Below are 22,261 nucleotides of genomic sequence, written 5' to 3' on the forward strand. Positions count from 1 at the left end.
ATGACAATATTTTTCAACATGAAATTGTTTCTTGCAGTTGTTGTAATTATTCTGGAAATTGTTCTGAGTTTCATGCTACAATAGTTAGGTCACCTCAAGTCTGGTTGCGTGGTGATAATTTTGCTTTTTGTTTGTGGCTCCTTCCTTATTTTATTGTTACTGAGGGTATTTTGCTAAGTCACCTATATTTCTCTCCCTTCCTCTAAAATAACATTTCACATGGGAAGCCTTGGGCTTTGCTGACGGCTTTTTCACTTCCTCATAACCAGGTCAGAGTGAAAATAGAGGTGAAGGACATTTAATCATATTGACCATGTACAGACATAGTTCACTATTATTTACTGGCCATGACATTATTATCCTCCAGCAAATCATTTAGACTGAGACGCAAAAGGCTTTTGGGAGCAGTATTCCCAACTTGAAAAATATGAAACAGCAGGTAGCAATCACAGCACAGTTCCTGGGAGTAATTCTTCTCTGGCAATTGCTTTGCCCTCTAATCGTCCCAGCTGAGAAAGCAAGAGAAACCAGAGGAAGAAGTGTGAGAAGTGTAGTGGCTGAAAAATAATCTGTCACATGCACTGTAACCAAAGAGCTATATTTGTAGTATAGCTTACTTCGTGTCAGTAGCATGTGAGAATTTTGCCTTGGTGAGTGTTTTAACATGTTGGTCAAATCACTTCTATGTTTCTCAGTTTAATAGTACTGCACATAAACTCTTTTTTGACAGTATTGCTTTCTATATTAATTTATAGTTTTTCTCTGAATTCATAAGCATTTGTACTTGTGTCCATGCACATTCTTGCATGAAATGAGAATGGGGAGGATGAGGGGGAAGTATGAAGTTCCTCAGTACATCTTCTGAGGAACTTTTTACTTCACTATTTCTATAGCCTGGCATGCCTTTGGGCACCAGGGTTATTATATCTATGAGAAAAGAGCATGTAAGTAATGAGCAGTGGGAAACCATTAGTATGCCTGAAATGGTTTAATGAAAGCTTGGATCATGATACGTCAGGAGCTGTTCTTATCATTTGGACAGCTCCATCTGCATCTTTAATAATTAATTCAGTTCAGTAAGAGTTCAGTGTGCACACTCATTTAGCAGCCTTCAGAGAGCACCTCTCTCACTGCCAGTCCCAGGGAGAAATAGGCTTCTGCATGGCTAAGAGCAAAGATCTGGAGATACAAGAGCAGTTTTAGAGCTGCATTTGCCAGGTAACAAAAGCTCCAGGGAGTTCAAAAAGGGTCAGAACATGTGCAGTTCAGCTAGGTTACTTCAGAGTGGTGTTTCTGTTCTTCTGTCTTATCGTATCCATGTCAGCACTGCAGGCTGTGTGGAATGAATTTTAAGTTGCTAAGCTCAAGGCGGACGTGATTCCATTGAGCAGGTTCATGGCTCTAAAACAAACAGTGCACTGCTGTAATCTGTGGTCAGAAAAGCCTGAGCACTTTGACTGCTATGTAGATCTGTATTCATTCATGTCCAAGGAACGGGTGGTGCTGGTTCCATTTCACCAAAACTGTTGCAGTTTGCTTCTCCCAGCTTGCAGACAGGGCCCACATATTAGTCTACCAACGGTTGTCAAAGCAAAAATTACTGAGATGCCCCATTTCATTAACATAGAATGTGTTAAACGTTCTCACCCAGGTTGAACTATTGCTTACCTAAGTCAGTGGATGTACAGATGTACACATAACTTAGCTCCACGTGTGAAAATGGACTGTATTTGAGAAGTTATTTTTAGAAATAATACATGTTTATCTTTCTATAGTAGACACTTGATAAATGGTATTTATCTATTAGTCATGGGGAAAATTATAATAATTTTTGCCAAATGTAGCTTTATTTTGCTACTAATTCATTGTACCTGCAGCTAATTCAAGTTGGTTAGTCTTCTGTGCAGGTTAGTACACCCAGTTTCTTAATATGTTAATTTGAGTTGGACACACTCCCTCTCTCAAAATTACATAGATTTCAGGGGCTAGAAAGACAAATTTCCTACTTATACTTTCTTTCACAACCGGTTCCAGCTGATTTCCAAATAAGACATTACCATATGTGTGTTGCCTGTGAAAGAAGCGTGATCTTCCAGGCTGCTGTATTTGATTATTACCTTAAAAGTTCTTAATATTTTATATTTTAAAGTAGAAACTTGTATATCAGTTGTCTTTCACTTTGTTCTATCCAATTACACTTGTCATATTAAGAGATGACAAAGAACTAATATATTAGAAGATACTCTAATTTGTTTTTTTTTTACTTTACACAAAATTCTAAAATCAGGCTATAGATTAAGCTAGTCCTCTACCCAGTATGCCATCTCTCCCAGTAGACGGTAAGTTTTAGAAACTAGATTAGAATCAAGTATAAAAATAAATTAAATACTATAAATTCAAAATTTTGCTTACTATTACTAGCTAATGTTTTAAAAGATCGCATATAGCTCCACCTTCTGTAGCTGTGTGTTCTATCACTCTTTGGTATCATAGCAGAATTTTCAAATCCAAACCTAATGCCTGACCAGACTTTTAATTTCTTATTTTTAGCCTTCAAGAGTGTTGGTCTGATTTGCAGACATGCAGAATGAAAGAGATTTTACAGACTTGATTAAGGGTATAATTTTAGGGCTGTTAAAGATGTATACATTGTGCATCTGTGTGTGTGTGTTTGCACAATGTATTTATATTTTTATTAGCATTGAAGAAGAGGGGTACTGTTCATCTGTAGATTTTGGGTCGTCTGGGATGCATGCAGCCCAGTTGTCAGGATGAGGTGCAGCCAGTCACTAACAATTTATATTACATGAAGTGATGAGAACACCACCATTGTCAGAGGCTCATTTTTTCTCTTAGAAGATTGCTCTCAAAAGTCTCTCTTGCCATTCATGTGGGCTTTTCTGTGACCTCAGAGTACTGCATGCTTGTGGTGAACATTTTCTTAAAGAAAGGTGTCCTACTCAGGCCATCTGTCAAGCTTAGAAAACATCTACAAATTCATTTGCTTAGATCAGTAACAGTTCAGTCCTCATAGAAACAATTCAGATTGAAAGGAGGTTCAGGAGATCTGTGGTCAAGCCTTCTTCTCAAAATAGCCTCCTCTCTGAGCCAGACCACGTTGCTCAGAGCAGTAAAATCTTTGCTTGTGCAAATGAATACAAAAGTCCTAGCTATGTTTTCTTCTCCCCCTCCTACATATTTCTCACTGAGAACAGTAATTCAGCTATTCCTTATAAAAGCAATTATTTCCCTACAAGTTCCCTTCCCTCAATGCTTAGTGCCTTACATGAGAAAAAAGAAATAAAAGGGGCAGGATGCCCAAAAGTCTTTAACTTATGGGTTCCTCCAAAACAATCAATTTCTAGATGAAAAACAGTTAGGGAGCCAAAAGCAAATCTATAGAAAGTTTGGTTACAGTATCTGTAAGCGAGCAAAATAGGGTTTTCATAATGATACAATGTGTAACAGAGATGCCAGCATGTTTGAACAAGTGGCAAACCGTAGTCTTTTGGCTGCTGAAACTGAAAACTATGCAATATTTCACAGTGATGGAGAAACAAGTATCATATGCTCAGTTGTCATAGTTACTCTGTCTTCAAAGTACAGTATTTTTCTTTTTCCTTGGAAGGACTTTTTCAGCTGCTGTGATATGGCATTATTATTTCTGTGGGCTGGTTTTGTGGGTCTGTACCTAAATTGCAATTAAAATGTCACTTAAGAAACTGCTTTGTGCAGTTGTTCTCTGGTGCAGCAAGAACATATACCCAGACAGAGCTGAGTACCTACATAAAACCTGTTTAATACAATGGAGCTTGGCTCAAGCTCTGGGGTAAGGCTGTGTCTGCTCGCATGTCACCAAAGGAAGCTCAGCTTGTGGATACAAATTTTTATTTGTCGTGTGGCAAGTAAAAGCACTTCAGTTCAGTTGTACTTCAGTTCAGTTCAGCACTTCAGTTGTACAAAGAATCAGAGGATAAAACCTTGTTTCATAAGGCAGTCATTTATGGGCTAAGACATATCTGTGAGTTTTTATCCAAGAACGATGATGCCGGTACAATACAGGATATTCCAGGGTAGCTACTTAGGCAAGGATTAGCTTCCAGCTGTGGTGTAAATAATGTTCTGAACTGGATCATGCACTCCCAGATGCATAGGTTGCAGCCAAAGTTGATGTACATGTTAGGATTGACACAGGGCATGTGCCTTAGCTCTTAATCTGTTTGTTTTCACAAAAAGCAATTTGAGATTGCATTTTTCAAGCAGGCTGAAGACATTCATGTTATGTCAGCTACCGAACTGTGCAATAAACTTTTTCAAGTAGAGAAAAATAAAATCTTTGTGCAAAGACATGGAACGGAGGGTCGGGTCAGTTGCAGAGCCCTCGTCCTGTCTGGTGCAAAGGCCAAAGTGAGAAGCAATTTGTTTTCTCATCCAATGAAGTTATGCCATACAGTGGAAACCTAGATAAGAGAAAGAGATCACAATGATGTAATGAAATGTTTTTTCTCAATCTGTAAGAATCATAAGCTATAATCACCAAGATCATGAATTATTGACACTTCTATTACATTTTGCAGCAATGGAAATATGCTTAATCTACACCATGCACATACATCAGCTTAAAGGTTAAGTATTTTCATCCAGTTCTCGAAACACAAACAGAAATCAATCATTAAAAGTTTATTTTTCTTATTTGTATCGCTAACACCTTTTTCTATTAATCTCAACATACAACTGTAAAATGTTACACTTTGCATGATAAGATCAAAAGTTGACAGACACTTTTCTGGTGTTGAGAACTGCATTATAGTTCATGTTGTCCATCCTGATTTTGAGACAGCAGCAGGAGCAATAACATGATTGCCTGTAGCAGTAGGAATTATTTCTATAATACATGTTCTTATTAACAGACTGACCAGAGCCTTCAAAATACTCATCTTTTTAGGATTAAGACCAGCACTTTATTAGGGTTTCAGTGACATTTCTGACCGTTGAGGCACAGCTGGAGGAGCACATCTGACATGAACTGGTATCACCAGTGTCACAAAAACAGTGAAGATTTTGAAGCTATCTCAAACAAAGCCTACCCAAATTGAGAGATTGGGTATAATCATGCTCCATCAGTAGCCAGCTGCATATACATATATATATATATATATATATATATGGAAGATTTTAAGAATGGGGCTCACTATCTAATGTATCTGTTATAAGGATGTCCAAGCATATTCTTCCTTAGCTTTTGGTCCAGCCACTTCGTGTGGACCATTGTAGTAGTAGACAAGGATGTGTATCTTCTTGCTGAAAGGACAGGGCTCTTACTGGTTTCAAAGATACTGACTTTCTGTGTGATAGAAGACAGCACAAACTTATTACTGGAATTAATTGGATACCACTTTTTAGCCTGTATTCTGCAGGCATTCTTGTATTTGGCTTGCCTGTGCTTTTCATGGGCTTTGAAGTCAATAGGAGAAAGGCACCCAGTAACTTTGATATCTGTGATTCTGTTTCACAATAAGAGAAAGATAAAAAATTTTCCTTCAGTACCTTCCCTGGTGTTACCTATATGAATGACACAACAAGAATAAGATGCCACAGTCCTTCAAGTGGCACACACAGTCTCACTTGGACAGAATCCAGACTACAAAGGGAAAGAGGGCAGCAGGAGGGTGCACCACAAGCATATGTCTATGGCACTGTTAAGTTTGATGCATTTGCTACATCTTTGTGTTTCTTTTCCTTTTTCTCCTCCCTTTTTCTTTTTTTCCAGTTACATTTAAGGTTTTTCAAGACCCCAGTAGGATTGTGAGAACAAAAAGGAATTAAAAAAAAAAAAAAAAAAAAAAAAAAAAAAAAAAAAAAGGAGAAACCAGCAAAGGTGAAAAACATTTCAAAATCAGGATGGGGTGATAAAAAGACAACTAGTATAGCCCAGTAAAGGGGTGACCATAGCCCTCAGAGAGTGAGATGGGGAACAGGACCAGAGGTGACAGGTAAAGGTGAGCAGATGATGAGCAAAACATGCTGAAGGACAGAGCTAGACTGGCAATGGCAAGTGTTGGACATGAGTTAAATGTTGTGGTTCATGATGATGTGGTGCCTTTCGGAAATTACGTGAAACAAGAACTCATAATATTTTTATCCTCTCATTCTTATTTCCAATCACAGTTTGCAGACCATCCGATATAGTTACCAATTTTCACTACTTACTTGGAAATAAACTGCAGGGTTTTTGTTTAGCCTGTAACATCATCATTATTCAACCTATTACTTGAAGTAGTTTAATTTCATTCTTATCTGTTTTGACAGCTGAATCTTATCTTCCTGGTGATCACATTGTGCAAAATGGTGAAGCACTCAAACACTTTGAAACCAGACTCTAGCAGGTTGGAAAACATTAAGTAAGTGCTTTGTGTTCAAGTATGAGAACTATGATTATTTTCTGATTGCTGAACTGATTGAAAGCTACTCTCCATTAGGAGCACATGCCATTGTCTCCCAGCAACTGCAGATGTCAATTAGAAGCAAACAGAGCCAATCCTGCTTTCGTCACATTGTTGCTGTAATGTCACAAACGCCGGTCAAAATTAGATAATTTCAGCCTGGAACTAGTGCCAAGAAACTGTTTCACGGAAATGCCACAGCACTGTAGTAATTTCATTTGCATTTAAAATGCAGTTCAAAAATGATGTTCCTGTTTGCATGGCTGATATGATTATATTAAGTTTGTTTTGTTAAATGACTTTTTGATTTAGGGATTCTGAGCAGTTTCTACTTGTAATCCTGTTCTCCCAAGAGAATTGACTCTATTATTATTGTTAACTTGAAGATTATCTGCTGTTTTCATGCAAATTTAACAAATGTTTACTTTATCATGGTGCTCTACTGTAGTATCCCTTTTTGCAGAGTAATATAAGTTTTAACTCACTAACAAGGCTTTGGCAGCTTTTGTTTCTTTAGATAGCTTTTTACTGTATTCTGTATAGCCTTACATTGTATTCAGGCTTTTAGTTACCAACACTGAAGGGATTGTGCAACTTTCTAACACTGAGGGTTGGACATGAAAGGGTCTTACAGATCTACTTTGAACATTGGAAGTGGCAAAGGGAGACTTTCAGTAAGGATAACATTGTGAACTAGATGTTCTAGATAGGTCAGTATCAGCTTCATTGCATGTTGCATGATGAGAGAGAGAGCTAATCTTTAGCATCTCTCTCTTTTCTTCCTTTTCCTCTTTCTGTCTTCTCATCCACACCAGTAATTACCGTGTTTGTGATGGCTACTATAATACGGACTTACCTGGGTAAGATAGAACCCTACATTAACAAACTTCTAGCATGATTTTTAACTTTACAAACTCGGTCATATTGTGGACTTCCCTTAATTTTAATTAACTATTTTTGAGATACCTGATTTGCTAAAGACTTTAAAGCTATTATATGCCTTTATAATTTTAAATTGCTTGCCTCTGCATTTTGAATTTCCTAATTTTGACTAATTTTTATAGACAATTTAAAAATGCTCTTATTAATTTCTGTTTCAATTCTGTCTAATAATTTTGTTTCTCTTTTCTGCTTATAATGCTTTCTAGCTATGAAGATAATAAGCCATTTATCAAGTAAGATCATTAGTTAGATGTGGAATTCACTGACTAAATTCCCTTTCCCTTTCATTCTGTGCTGTTCACTACAATTCCTTTTCCTTAACCTATTCATGATGAAATCTTTTTTAGATTGTTCTGTAAAGCAATATCCATATTTTTGTCGCATTTCAGCAGGGTTTCTTCATGCGGAAGTTACATCCTCTAGCTTCAGTTTAGCTGAGTTTATCGAAGCATTAATGATTTGGGCTCTAGGCTTTTAATCTGCTGTTTAACCTTTGTGCATTTGTGTTACATTATTTGGTGTCATATGGCAGCACCACTGTTTAAAATCTATGGTGTGATTAGTGGCTAAGCCAGATTTATCAATCTCTTCTCTAAATGCAGATAAAGCAATGGAGTAGCTGGGGCTTGTGATATACTTCTGCATTTCAAAATAGTTTTGATATCCTATGCTGTTCTTGAGAAAGACAAAGAATATATCTACTCTTGCTGTTTTCACTGGAGTCTAAGAGTACTGAATGGAATTGTTCTTTCTTTAATAGATAAAAGGTTAAACCCAAGGAATTTTTACATTTGAATGTGAAACTAGCAAAAGTCAACTGCAGGAACTGAAATGTTAATATTGGATTTGGCGAAGTACATTCTCATAAGTAATGTTACTAAAATTAATTTTCTTTTACAGATCCTGGGTCCTGGGTGCATTTGCTCTCCTGTGTCTCCTTGGCCTAACATGGTCATTTGGTCTGCTGTTTATAAATGAGGGGACCGTTGTGATGACATATCTCTTCACAGTATTTAATGCTTTCCAAGGAATGTTTATTTTCATCTTTCATTGTGCCCTTCAAAAGAAAGTAAGTTACCAAAACCACAGATGAATGTTCCCTAACTCCTTAGAAATGCCACACATAATTCTTGAGAAAATAGAGATAAAATTAGCAATTTGAAGAACTGAAGTATTTTGAAGTAGTTTGAGGAGGGGACTAGAATTCCAGTGCAGTTCTTGCTGTATGTGCTAGTGGGAGTCATGTAACTGCTCTGTGAATCAGACAGTTTTACAATGGGTGCAGCATTTCCAACCTGGGCTTGAAAAGTTTGGAGGTTTTGTGAAGAAAATGTTAAAGTTTAATGCTGGTAACGTGGTACGTATTAGCCTGAACTTATACTTACTTACAGCCAAAAGTCTTTTATGTCCACATGAAACAAGTCCTGCCTTTGCTGCAGTGCTGCAAACAAAGGATCAGTTATGATATCACTCCATATCAGCCTGGAAATGCTCTCCTTTTCTTAGATCAAGGCACAGCACCTCTCCTGAGATCCCATTAACATGCCACATAAAGCTGTGGGTGATAGGCAGGGATTGTACTGTGTGTGCTCATTCATTACAAAATTTAGTGATATGTAAAAATTAATTTTATTATGAACTTCGACATACCTTATAAACAAAGTAGTCATTAATGCTAGACAGCTGCTAACAGGAATAGTCTTCTGAAGATGGAAAAGATTCCAGCATTAATACATTTTTTCCAAGTATTTTCCTCCCCCAGAAATCCCAATAGCTTTGTGCTCTTCACTGGAGCCTCCCTCTGGAGGCTCCCTCTGGAGCCTCTGGAGTGGGATGAGCTAAATTAGTTCTGCTCCCTTTCACTGGATGAGAGCAGAAGGGTCTGGAAGGAGCAGGTGTGTTGGAAGGAGAGAGAGAGAGACAAAGGGAGACAGAGAGAAAGCTTGAAGGGGAGAGAGGAGCAAGCAGGAGAGAGGAAAAGTGAAGGCCACAGCTCTGTGGGACCCTTTTTTGGGTTCCCTGCACCCCTTCTCTTCCCCAGAGGGTGGAGATTTCTTCCAAGGGTGCCTTAGAGGTGCTTTAATGAAGAAGGCATAAAAAGCTGCCGGCCTTTGTTAGAAGGCAGGACAAATGAAAGTAATGAAAGTTGAGAGGGAGAGTGAACATAAAAAAAATCCCACCCAAACAAACTTAACATGAAATGGAGTATGTCCTACATTTGGAAATATTCAGTTTGCAGTATTTAGATTCTAAATACTTTTACCAGTTTTAGGCTGGAGACCTAGCAGTTATTAACTCCCATTATAATTAGCTCACCAGAAACATATTTAACTGATATTTACAAGATGGTTTGAAACCATTAGATCAAATCTTGTTGTGTAAATACAAAAATCCTATGCTCATGTTCTCAATTGTAGCAGCTCTAACATTACAAGCATCTCTAAATTTGGTGTAGACAATGGCATTCAGAGGTGTTTTAGGAAAAGATCTTGTAGACAGATATTACCCAGATGAACATGACACTTCACTCATTTGGAGAGAACAAAAGCACACTTAGAGAGAAGACTGAGCTTAAGAGAAGAAGACAGGGAAGAAAGTGCAAACATTCTCAAAATGCAAATACTTTCTAGGTTAGAGTTTCATATAATGTTTCCCTTTTTACTGTTTGTATTGGACTTGAAAATCAGAAACAGATTCTTTTTTTATTTCTTTTTACAGCTGTGCATTGTTTTTATATAAAGTGGAGTCAGCAAAAAGCAATATTAAAATACCAGTCAAGTGTGAAAAAACATAACCTAGAGCAATAAGATTTATACCTGAAAGAATGTTAAAGCTGCCATTTAAGATTTTTAAGTGTCACTGCCTTTGACTGGATATTGTCCTATCCTCTGTCTGCATAGCTAATGTAGTCTTTTTATTCTGTTATTACTACTTGGTCACTAAATTGAACAGAGAAATAGAAATGTGGAAGTGAAAACTATTATGTTTCCAGTTCTGACGAGATGATAGTGCTGTTGCTTCCATCAGTTTCCAACAAGCTATAATTTAGAAATAATGACAGTGGAATGCTTAGTCCTGACAGATAATGTACATTCACTGCAATATAGGCATTAGGCATAACCAGCCCTCAAGGGTGGTATTTGGGTAAAAATACGGTTTTGATTGCTATTGTCTCTACTGTGTAGTAGGTTAGAACATTTAATATCCAATAATGTTCAGGAATGTATTTTCTTAGGTGTTATACCATCTAGTGATGACGTATATAGACCTATGTTTTCCAGGGTTAAAAATTATAATTCTAAGTTGATTTATTTCTGTTTTCCTTTTTTACATGTCTTTTGTGCTGATATAGATAGGGGTTGACTTAAAATGTGTACCATGTACTTTTATAAAAGGCTGAGTTATTGTGCCTAGCTTGAAGTTAAAGCATAAATTATTCAACTTTTCTTCATCCTTGTGATTTATAGAAACATCACAGTATGTATTCTGTGAGTAAAACTCCTGTAGAAAACAGCACATTACATATGTAAATCCATGTATGCTATTATTTTCTTGCATTTTCTCCTCTCCCCTTTTTGCATACACATAACTCTTTCTTATATACTCTTAGGTCAGGCAAAATTTCCAGATTAGCTGAAATCCCTCTTTTCACAGAAACTCGTAAGTCTCATTGATGTAGAAGAGACACATAAGTTCCCATGTACCCTGGTGGAAGATTTATGAATTTAGGCTTACACATCTGTACAAATTCTATCCACTGTGTCCTTTCAGTGATGCAGTCCGGCTGCCAAGACATGCACATGCTCTTCTGTTATCCAAAAATAGTAGTCAGTGAAGCAGTCATGGAGTATAAGAGAATTAACTGCTCTGTAAAATGATCTTGATTACTTTTATGGCAATTCTTATCACACATAACAAAACTGAAGTTTCCAGTAAGTCACTGGAAGGAGAAGGGGAATAAATACAGCCCAAATACTGAAGTCATTAATTAGTTTTGCTGCTCTGTCATTAAAAAAAAAAATCATAAACATAGATGTATTCAAATTTCTAGATTCAACAAAAACAGGAATTAGATTTTGGTGCTGAAAGTGAAAGGTGCTTCATTCCCAGCTTTTATGGTTCAAAAAGTGACTCTGGAGCACTGACAAGTGACTCCACCAGCATAGCTGGGCCGTGTCTGGAGTGGGGCAGTGATGTCTGTGAGCTCTGTTTGGTGCCAGGGCAGGTGTGGCCATCTGAAGTAGCAGCTGGATGAGTTACACAAAGGAAGAAAATGCCTTTACAGGTATTGCCAGTTTTGCACTCTTTATTGGAAATCATCACATAAAGGGCAGTACTGAGCAGCTCAAGCCCTTCTTGCCTAGGGTGGAAAGAGGCTTTCTGTGTTTCCTGCACCAAAAGCTGTTATTAAACCCACTATTTTCAGCCAGCATTAAATTCAGATGAACTTAAATATATTAATCTACAATATGAAAATGAAATAAAAACGATTCTATACCCAACTCAGTAATGATTATTCAGGGACATCTCTAAGAAGTGTGTGTATACGTTGGAAATAATTAGTTCAAAACTCCAGGGGTAGCTGCTAATACTGCCACTGAGTAGGGAGAAATTCGTGGTTCTGCTAACAGCCAGCTACAGAAAAGACTTATCTATTTGCTTGAAAAGTGAGTCATTTCAATGCAAGGCTCATGTGTTTCTGCCAGCAGATATTTAAAACTATTTTGTGTGCTAAGCAGTATTTTTCTCCCCCCCATAGGTACGTAAGGAGTACGGGAAATGCTTCCGACATTCCTACTGCTGTGGAGGGCTCCCAACTGAGAGTCCCCACAGCTCAGTGAAGGCTTCAACAACCAGAACCAGCGCTCGCTATTCCTCTGGCACTCAGGTAACAGAGAGCCTGACAGCATCTTTCAATTACCTTATTTGTGAAAAGCCTACTGAGATCCAATCAGAAAGACTAATTGTCTTCTCATTATTGTCATCTGGATGGTGAATACATACTTCTGTGTAGTAGAATTATTTCTTTTTAAACATTTAGTTTGGTCTAATACAGATACCTTATTATTTCTTGTAATTAGGGATTGGTTTATTGGAAAGTTTATATTATCATGTTTCACTGAAACGAAGTTTGATGAATTAAAGTTTTAATAAAAAAAGAAGGAATTTTCACTGTGTGCTAGAAGAATGGTTTACTTTGGGCTAAAATAAACACAAATATATAATGCTTATTTTATTTAAAAAATATAATAATATGTAATATATGTGTGCAAAAATGGGAAAAAATCCTTTTTTCAAAACCTACTATGCTTTTGACTCACTGCTTCTTGTTAACAGAGTCGGATAAGGAGGATGTGGAATGACACTGTGAGAAAACAATCAGAATCATCTTTTATCTCAGGTGACATCAACAGCACTTCAACACTTAATCAAGGTCAGTCACTGGGAACATTTCAGTTTTAGAATCCATAAATTTAATACAGATTTTATATCATTTAACATAGAAGAATTGAAAAGAATGTTTAAAAAAAATCTGGATCAAGTGTTTTCTAAAACCAGAGTTTTAAAGTTATCCACCAGCACTTTTGAAAACCATGTTTCCTTAACTGGCCCCTGCTATAGAAGTTTAATTCTTCAATTCATGGGAATGTATTTAAATTAGTTTCATCAATAATTTAGCTTAACAGCAAGATCATAATTTTAAATCTTTCCTAACCTTTATAGGTTAAATCTGAAATAGAAATATGAGTGCAGTAACATTTTAAGGCATATTTGACTGATTTTTAGGTGCAGAAATTTTCCCAGTGAAATCTAATTGATATCATTTCTATGCAAAAGATGTCTGTAAAGCATTTATCTTTTCTATTTCAAAGAGCATCATATCTGTAACATGGAATAGAATATCTGGATAGAATCCTGATTTTCAGGCACAGAGAAGTCAAAACTCAAAACTTCTCAGCTCAGATCGACTTTGAAATCTGTAACCTCATACTCATGTCCACAAAGAAGACAATAGTATTAACCAAGATAGATTTTCCCTCCCTTTCTCTCCTCCCCAGTGTGTTTTGAAGGCAGTTTGAGCCAGCAGTGGAGAGAGGACTGCTCTGTGCAAGCCACCGAAGCCTGTTCTTCCTCTCCCTGGTCTCACTGCAACCAGATCCTGCTCAACTCAGAAAGTTTCAAACAGAAAATTCAAATTCAGGATTTGATAGCAGGATTTGATAACATATTTGCATTCATTTTGGAAGTAAAAACTGTGGTGTTTGCAAAGCAAAAGGAATCAGAAAGTATGATTCTATTTATGATATTTGGTATATAGGAAGTGGGTAAGACCTGTGTGTCTTGCTACTCCTTCCACCCCCTTTATGAATCCTGCATGTTCTTCTGGCAAAAATCAAAATTAAGTAACTTCTCCTAGGTAGAAAGTGTATATTTCTCATGTCCCCTTCAGTGTCTTACTAAAATTCCAAAAATACAAGCCACATAAAATATGGTATTTACCCTAATTTACTGTCTGTGACTCCTGAGGTTTTCTCTAAGTGTGCTGCAGTGTTAGTTAATTCAGTGTTGAGCAGAGGTCTCAGCAGCTTCTCCCTGTTTCAAGTTCCAGACTCAAGTCACTGGAGATGTTCTGCCGTGATTAGAAAAATTGGTATCAACTCTATTCAGTTACAATATTGTCACTATTTCAGTGATACATATGTATAAGAGTCGTTTGATAGTTAATGACAAATGTCTTTTTCTCCTTTAAAATAAAAATCAAGCATTTAATTAAGCTTTTTTTTTTCTTCTGACAAAGAAATTTGGATTGAAAAAAAATCATAACTATAAATTACTTGCAATTATTCTAACCAAGATTAAATTTAGTACACAAAATAAAGAAAAAAAAGCCCAAGGAAAATATATTTCAGCTATTATTTCTAGTAAGAAGTACTTTACAATGGAAAAAAGCTATGATAATTTTTTTAGTTGATCACTAAAACAAACTTTCAAATAAGATTAGCATAGTCAGACAATAATTCTCTGAGTGTTAGAAATTTCTGTTCATTTCTACTACTAAGTAGCTCTGGGAGTAAAAAGGCATTAATATTTGGAATATATATCATTCCTTGCCAAATAAAAATATTTGTACTATAAGAATATAGCTGTTTCTTTAATTGTCCTTGGGTCTGTAATACACTAATCCTGATGTTCTGCTTTGCAAAGTAATAAAAAATAAACTTGAATTTTATCTTATTGAAATGTTCAAATTAATTTTTAAATCATAGCATTTTTCTTGTAGTAGCTAGAAATCAGAGATTAACTGATTTTTTAATAATTTCTCAAAATATGCTGGGTTTTTTCTGATTATTCTGAGAGTTGTTTAAATGGTGTTGCATTAACATGTAAACTTGAGTTTACAAGAGTTTAAAAGAGTCTGTTCATGTAGTATTTTTCTTTGTCTTACATAGTTTGTAAACTGGTAGTTTAAAGAAATTTGTAGTTGGAGGAATTCCTTTTTAAAACCTGGCAGATACGTTTGCAGCATGAATGTCCCAGGAGAAAATGTGAATGCTCTGATTTCTTAGAGCAAATATTTTGCTTTCCCCTCAGCATGCATACTTTTGCATATACTAAGATATGCTTCTTGCAATTTGTCATCCACTGTCTGTTTGAAAACAGCAATTCCCTTCCACTATCTGTGTGTTTTTAATAAAGTGAGTAACAGCTCTGATCCTGTCATAGGAGGTTTTTCAATACCTTTCAGTTTGAGAAATTCAGTTCTCTCAATTCTGGACAGAAGTGTTCCCTATGATCATTTTTAAAGTTCTAATAGCTTTATGTAGTACCTTGATCTCTAAACATTTAATTGCTACTCTTGTGTAACAGTGATTTTGTATACATCAGTAAATATCACTTTCACTAGATGTTTACTTTGGGGATTTGGACAGCACCTGTGAATTACTGGAATATGACTGTATTTTCCTGCTCCCATTTCCAATGCATAGCTCAAATACATCCAGAAATTTTCAGCTGAATTACATTTTAGAAATCCTACATGGTTCATGATGAATAAAAATTATTCTTTATTGAAACTGTCAGGCTAAAATTAAGGAACTGACATTTTTCTTTCTGTTTCTTTTGCTTTAGGAATGACTGGCAATTACCTACTAACAAACCCTCTTCTTCGACCACACGGCACTAACAACCCCTATAACACATTGCTCGCAGAAACAGTTGTATGTAATGCCCCTTCAGCTCCTGTGTTTAACTCACCAGGTGTGCTTATACTTCCTGAATAAACTGCTTTTCTTGGCTCCCTCCAAATTCCCTCTTTTCCCTAGACAGAAACTCAAGTTGCAATACCCCAGCCATACAGTCTGAATTTCTGAAATAAATTTGAGAAATACAGTGTTGCCAATGTCAGCTTGTAAAACTGCACTATATTATAGTAATGCCTTTGCCCTAACAGTATTTACCAATAATTATCCATGTTTTTAACACAGGTGGCATAAATCTTAATATACTATTAAAGGACTGACACCACATGGTCCGAGAGCCCATCTTCAAGATATATATCACTTAGAGGTATCATGTCTATGCAATGTAAGGTTGACTCTAAAGCTTGCTGAGAAAACCCTGCTTATGGGATGGATGAGATGCTAAAGCAGTGCAGGGCATCTTGGCACCCTTGGATACCCTGGTGTAGAAAATTGTATCCAGCATCAAACAGATCTAAACTATAGTATAGTGCAGCTTTATGGGAGATAATTTTCCTGTAGGAAAATCTTGAGATTAACAGTTAGAACAGTTTAGTTCTGTAGGAATAAAGTGTCATCATTTACCTAACATTTTGTTGTTACATTATCTATTTGCTTTTTTTAACAATGTTGCAGTTCATCAGTAAATATCTTGCAAATACTGTTTGATGAATCCTAAGATCACTTTAGTGTAAATAGAGTGATAAATCTTTGAAAAAGAGCTCATAAAACCTTGTTTCCAGTTTTTATTTCAAGTCTCCTTTTTAACTGAATTGTAGTTTCTATTTTCATTCTCTTGTTTTCTTACTTTCCTTATGCTTTCCTCTAGCAACCTACAGAGAGACAAGTATGGGAGTAAAACTTAACTTTGCCTATCAAATGTAAATTTTTTCAGCATGATTTTTAATGGGCACAATTAAAACATAACTAGCGGTCATGAAGTAGACTCAGCGGGCAAGTGGTTCACAATTTGCAAATAAAATGTTTACACATTCAAAAAGTACTTGCATACTGCTTTTTGGGAAACACCAGGAGGTCTGTAGCAAACCCTATTTGTAACACAAGTTATGCAACGCTGAAATAATTTGCTGTTTAAAACCAAAGCAGTCTCATGCCGAAATGCTTAACAATTTGCTTATATTTTTACATTCCTACAGTAATCTTGCTACAGGCTATGAAAGATTTCAAATTAATTACCTGATCATGGGCAACAAAATTTGACTCATCAAGCCAATTTGAATATATTCTAGCATGCTTAACTCTGCAGTATATCATAGAAAACTCATTTTGGATTATCAGATATATTTTGATATCTCTTTAGCAAAGGAAAAGAAAATTAAAATTACAGAATTAAATCACTTTCATGAGGGAAATGAATCCAGCATGTGGTCCATGTGTTGTCTACTTTTATAAATGCCATATGTTCTGCACAGCTAAATCCATTGCAAGAAAAATCTTGGAACATACATGAAATTGCAAAACTACATAGTTGTTCAATCAAGGCTTAAAGAGACCTTTCGAACAACCCTCATCACTGTTAAAATCAGTACACATGGAGAAGAGTTAACAATAACACAAATGCAAAATAACTTGCAAATTGCTCAGAATTTATTACTCTGTTTTTTTAAAGTTGAAGACAAAAATCTTTTCATGAGAAAATGCAATTTCTTTTTAATTGAAAACAATATTTCCAGAGAATATTGAATTTTCTAGGATAAGCTGCAGCTTTAATTATGAAATAAAAATCCACAAAATGAGAAAATGTAAAATCTTTTCCAAAAAACTTTTCCCTTATACTCCTCCAAGCCTTGCATATTATGCAGCAGCCTCACAGTGGTCAGTCTCATTTCAGTAAAGTCACTTCATTCTTTCTTTACTTCCAGACATATCTGTAGATAAAGTACTTTTCTAGGAATGCTCTAACCATCTGATTTCCATGGTTCAGACTGTTTAATTTCTTGCAAAGTTGTTTTTTTTTTCTTCTTCTTCTTTTTTTTTTTTCCTTTGCTTGGGAAGCACTGTGCTGTCATAGTTTACATGTCTTTGTGTCTATAGGAAAACCTTTTCTTTATCAAGTTATCAGAAAAAAAAAGCCAAAACCCAAAGCATAAAGATTTTAATCATCATAAGATTTCATTTTCTCCCCCTCTTAAACTCCTTTTCATGTTTTCAGCAGACTTACCCAATCTGTCATTCCCTCAACAGCTATGAGATATCAGCCATGGCTGATTTCCTCTTCCCATTCCACAACTAATATTTATTCTTTGGTTTAATTTCTGTGACCCATACTTACAGAAATTCCTAACATTTCTGCATTTGACTTCCATGCCCATGGTAACTGTGGGCCTAACTCTTAATTAACTATTCTGGTTCATTCAGTGCTGTCACTGTGACTGATGCAGACTGCAGGCAAACTTTGACCTTTAGGAGCCTGGGGCCTTTGTTGGCAGACAGAATATTAGTGCAAAAAAATTACATTAAGTGGGAAAAGAAAAGCTGTTATTGCTTAGTAATCTAATTTGCTGAACCCTTGCTCTGACTAAGTTGCTGAGAAGCTCAGTAATTCTTCATCATGTTACAATAAATCATTTTACTTTCTTTTATATATCAGCTACTCTTAGGCCAGATAGCCTGAGCAGACAGACATGATGTGAGTTGTCCAAAGTGAGTCATTCCACCTGCTGTCTATCGTGTTGTTGGATGGTGCTTGTGGGCCCTGGTCCCTGTAGTGTGAAAGATGGCTGTCCTTGTTTAACATAAATTCTTTGTATTTATCCATTTTTTTCATTCTTTTCTTTACTTCATCTCCAAAAAAAAAAAAAAAAACCAACAGGAAAAATTGTTAGAAATGTTGTTAAAGTAGTTGCTTGCCAGTTATGTGGGTTTATGTTGTACATTTACCTTCAGTTATGTCTGTGATCTAATTCCTTTTTAATTTAGTGTCGTTTAGGACAAATTCTGTTAATTTTCTTTTTCTAAATCATGGTGATGTACTTCAAAACATAGATGTTTCCAAATGAATTGCTTTGCATTACATATGCAAGGGCATGGAGTGAACAGTTCCTTGTGGAAAAGTCACAGAATTGACACTAAATTAAGAAATTCAAATGCCACTATTCCCCACAGGAAACACACATTACTATTTTTAGAATGCATCTTTCCTATAAGGTGTGCAACTGTTTACATTTGGGAATGTTCAATAACCTAACTTTTCTCAAGTTTTACTTCCAAGTACAACTTTGTCCTGAACTACATTAAAGAACTTTGTCAAAAAGAAAAAAAAAATAAAATAAAAAAAAAGGTGGTAAAGACATGTCAGGCAGTAACCAGAGCTGTCCTTTTCTGTTTCAGGACATTCACTGAACAATGCCAGGGATACAAGTGCCATGGATACTCTACCGCTAAATGGTAATTTCAACAACAGCTACTCACTGCGCAACGGAGACTATAACGACAGCGTGCAAGTTGTAGACTGTGGACTAAGCCTGAATGATACAGCTTTTGAGAAAATGATCATTTCAGAGTTAGTGCACAACAACCTGCGGGGCAGCAGCAAGAACCACAACCTGGAGCGGGCGCTGCCAGCCAAGGCTGTGATCGGCGGGAGCAGTAGCGAAGATGATGCCATCGTGGCCGATGCCTCCTCTTTGATGCACAGTGACACCCCCGGGCTGGAGCTCCACCACAAGGAGCTGGAGGCCCCACTCATCCCCCAGAGGACTCACTCCCTTCTGTACCAGCCCCAGAAGAAAGTGAAGACCGAGGGAACTGACAGCTACGTCTCACAGCTGACAGCCGAGGCTGACGACCACCTCCAGTCCCCCAACAGAGACTCTCTTTACACGAGCATGCCCAACCTCAGAGACTCTCCCTATCCAGAGAGCAGCCCCGACGTTGAAGAAGACCTCTCTCCTTCCAGGAGGAGTGAAAATGAGGACATTTACTACAAGAGCATGCCAAACCTAGGAGCTGGCCATCAGCTTCAGATGTACTATCAAATCAGCAGGGGTAATAGCGACGGCTATATCATTCCCATTAACAAGGAAGGATGTATTCCGGAAGGAGATGTTAGAGAAGGACAAATGCAACTGGTGACAAGCCTTTAATAGTGTAGCAAAGAAATATTAAAGGCCACATTCAAGTATTAAAAAGACTTAATTGGCCCCATGCAGGCTCCCTCATATCTGCTCGAAGAGACAATTTCTGTTGACCCCGTGGTTCTCCAGTAACAGGGATGACTGGACCTCGCAGTTCTGTGAATTTTTATAAAACAAAAACTTTGTATATACACAGAGTATACTAAAATGAATTATTTGTTACAAAGAAAAGAAATACCAACAAGGTATTTAAGATATCTTCTGCTGCTGAATTTAACAAAATTGTGAAAAAAAAAAGAGAAATAAACACTTTCCAGCCATTTTACTGCAGCAGTTTGTGAACTAAATTTGTAAATATGGCTGCACCATTTTTTTTTCCTAGGCCTACATTGTATTATATACAAGGCGTAGGCTTTAAAATCCTGTGGGACAAATTTACTGTACCTTACTATTCCTGACAAGACTTGCAAAAGCAGGAGAGATATTCTGCATCAGTTTGCAGTTCACTGCAAATCTTTTCCATTAGGGCAAAGATTGAATACATGTCTAACCACTAGCAATCAAGCCACAGGCCTTATTTCATATATTTCCTCAACTGTACAATGAACCGTTCTCATGAAAAAATGGCTAAAGAAATTATATTTTGTTCTATTGCTAGGGTAAAATAAATACATTTGTGTCCAATTGAAATATAATTGTCATTAAAAAATAATTTTAAAGAGTTTGAAGAAAATATTGTGAAAAGCTCTTGGTTGCACATATGTTATAAGCTGTTTTTCTTACACTGTTCATAGTACGATAGTTTGTTTAAAATGCAAGTTCTACCTGTTTTCACTTATTTTTTCACTGTAAACAGTGTTCTGCTTTGACAAGTTAGTTTTTATTCTTAAGTTTTGAATTTTTATTGCCAAAAAAACATAATTTGAGGAGAAAATTGTTTTAGAAGCCAATTATGCCAAGCCTTGCACAAATTTGGTGTAGCTAACAAAGATTGTAACTCAATTCCCTGTTCATTCTTTAATCAGGGTTGGGTGGTAAGGGGTAAAGGGGACACTGGACACTTCTCACAAGCTTTCTCGTGAATAAAAGGTGCCTGTCCTTTAAAAAGAAAAATAAAACATAACTATAACTTCCATACTCCTTTTGCCTATATTTAGTAATTAATTTATTTTATTATAAAAAAATCAAATGAAATGTAAATTGTTTCAACAAAAATCTGCTTTTTTCATCCCTTTGTGTAAACCTGTTAATAATGAGCCCATCACTAATATCCAGTGTAAAGTTTAACACCTGTTTGACAGTAAATAAATGTGAATTTTTTTCCAAATAGGTAAAATGTGCATTATTATGTACAAAGCATAATTGGCATCAGCAGTCCTTCGACCCGGATGTGTCCTGCCTAGAATGGCATCTTTACATTTCATGATTTAAGTGTTGAGAATTCAACAGAAACTGTAGCTCTCCCGAAGACAGGTCATCTTTACTATTCTTTTGTCACAATTGAATAGGATCAAACCCAGGCATAGCAGGGTCATTAGGAAAATGTACTGTAAATTCATGTATTTACATAACTTTTAAGTAGGCATCTGTACTGAAATTAAAAATGCGGCGGTGAACACCGCTATCATATTCTTGGCAACAGTAATTAGCAGTTAATTATTACTGATGAAGATACATTGTTGCAGTGGGGAAAACACGAATAAGCAGCATTTGGCCAGCACTCTGAGTGCTATCTAAATAATTCATCCATCATGGCACTGGTTTGTGTTAGATAAATAAGCATGACTGTCCCTATTTTTATCAAGCTAGAGAACTGCAGAAGGCAGCTGATTCCCAAGATGTTTTCTACAAATCAGTAGCTAAATTGGAAGTCTGAAATCTTTGTTGTGTTGATTCTCAAGCCTGTTTTGTTCATCTCATCCAGGGCCTTCCAAAGATAGCATCTAGGAGTGCATTTATTACCACTTCCAAAACTGTGTTCTTTCAAGCAACTCAGATTAATGCCCCATCATCACAGAGGCCACAGTTTCATGTGTGGCCACCGTGGCTTTCTGCATGATAACAGCAAAAATGCACTTAAAACCTGTTATTGTTACCTTCCAATGCATTGGAATATATAACGTGCTTTTGGAAAATAAGTCAATGCATTTTTAAGAAGTTTGGATTTCAGATGAATGTTTTGGGCAAGACTTCCCACTGTTGAGAAGGTTCAAACTCTAAAAAACTAAAATCCAGGTTGAGATGGAACCCTGGGGTTCAGGTAACCTCAATATATTTGTTCAGGACTGTGACACTGTCGCAATTGTTCATGAGTTAAAAAGCATCTTTCACCATGAGTCACTGGTAACTCTTGCCAGTAAGTTTCTCAGCGCTTAAAGGTTACTGTGTTTGCAGTAGAGTCACTGAAACATTTAAAATTTTATCAGAAATGGTTTACTCCTGTTTAGTAGAGATGCTTTAAAAATCTGAAGTCTCTATGAAACAGGACTTAGTTCTGATTCAGGGTACACAGGCAGATTCCTTGGAGCAAAAATTATTC

The 22,261-nt window shown here is 36.4% G+C and overlaps 1 protein-coding gene across 5 annotated transcripts in view; it reads left to right on the forward strand.

Moving 5' to 3' along the window:
- ADGRL2 (adhesion G protein-coupled receptor L2) overlaps window positions 1–21,049 on the forward strand; it is a 124,810-nt gene extending 103,761 nt beyond the window's left edge. Inside the window, exons 16-21 of one of the 5 annotated variants that reach the window (XM_066325113.1) lie at window positions 6,310–6,401; window positions 8,286–8,454; window positions 12,145–12,273; window positions 12,723–12,819; window positions 15,516–15,644; window positions 18,977–21,049. In XM_066325113.1, the coding sequence (XP_066181210.1) occupies window positions 6,310–6,401; window positions 8,286–8,454; window positions 12,145–12,273; window positions 12,723–12,819; window positions 15,516–15,644; window positions 18,977–19,731 (1,371 nt within the window). In that variant the 3' untranslated portion in view covers window positions 19,732–21,049. Of the gene's footprint in view, window positions 1–6,309; window positions 6,402–8,285; window positions 8,455–12,144; window positions 12,274–12,722; window positions 12,820–15,515; window positions 15,645–15,871; window positions 15,954–18,976 lie in introns of all 5 variants that reach the window. The other 4 variants (XM_066325114.1, XM_066325118.1, XM_066325115.1 and 1 more) reach the window with 4 other exon arrangements.
- Window positions 21,050–22,261: the final 1,212 nt, after the last annotated feature.

This window comes from Sylvia atricapilla, chromosome 9 (assembly GCF_009819655.1).
Source record: "Sylvia atricapilla isolate bSylAtr1 chromosome 9, bSylAtr1.pri, whole genome shotgun sequence".
In the NCBI taxonomy this organism is placed as follows: Eukaryota; Metazoa; Chordata; class Aves; order Passeriformes; family Sylviidae; genus Sylvia; species Sylvia atricapilla.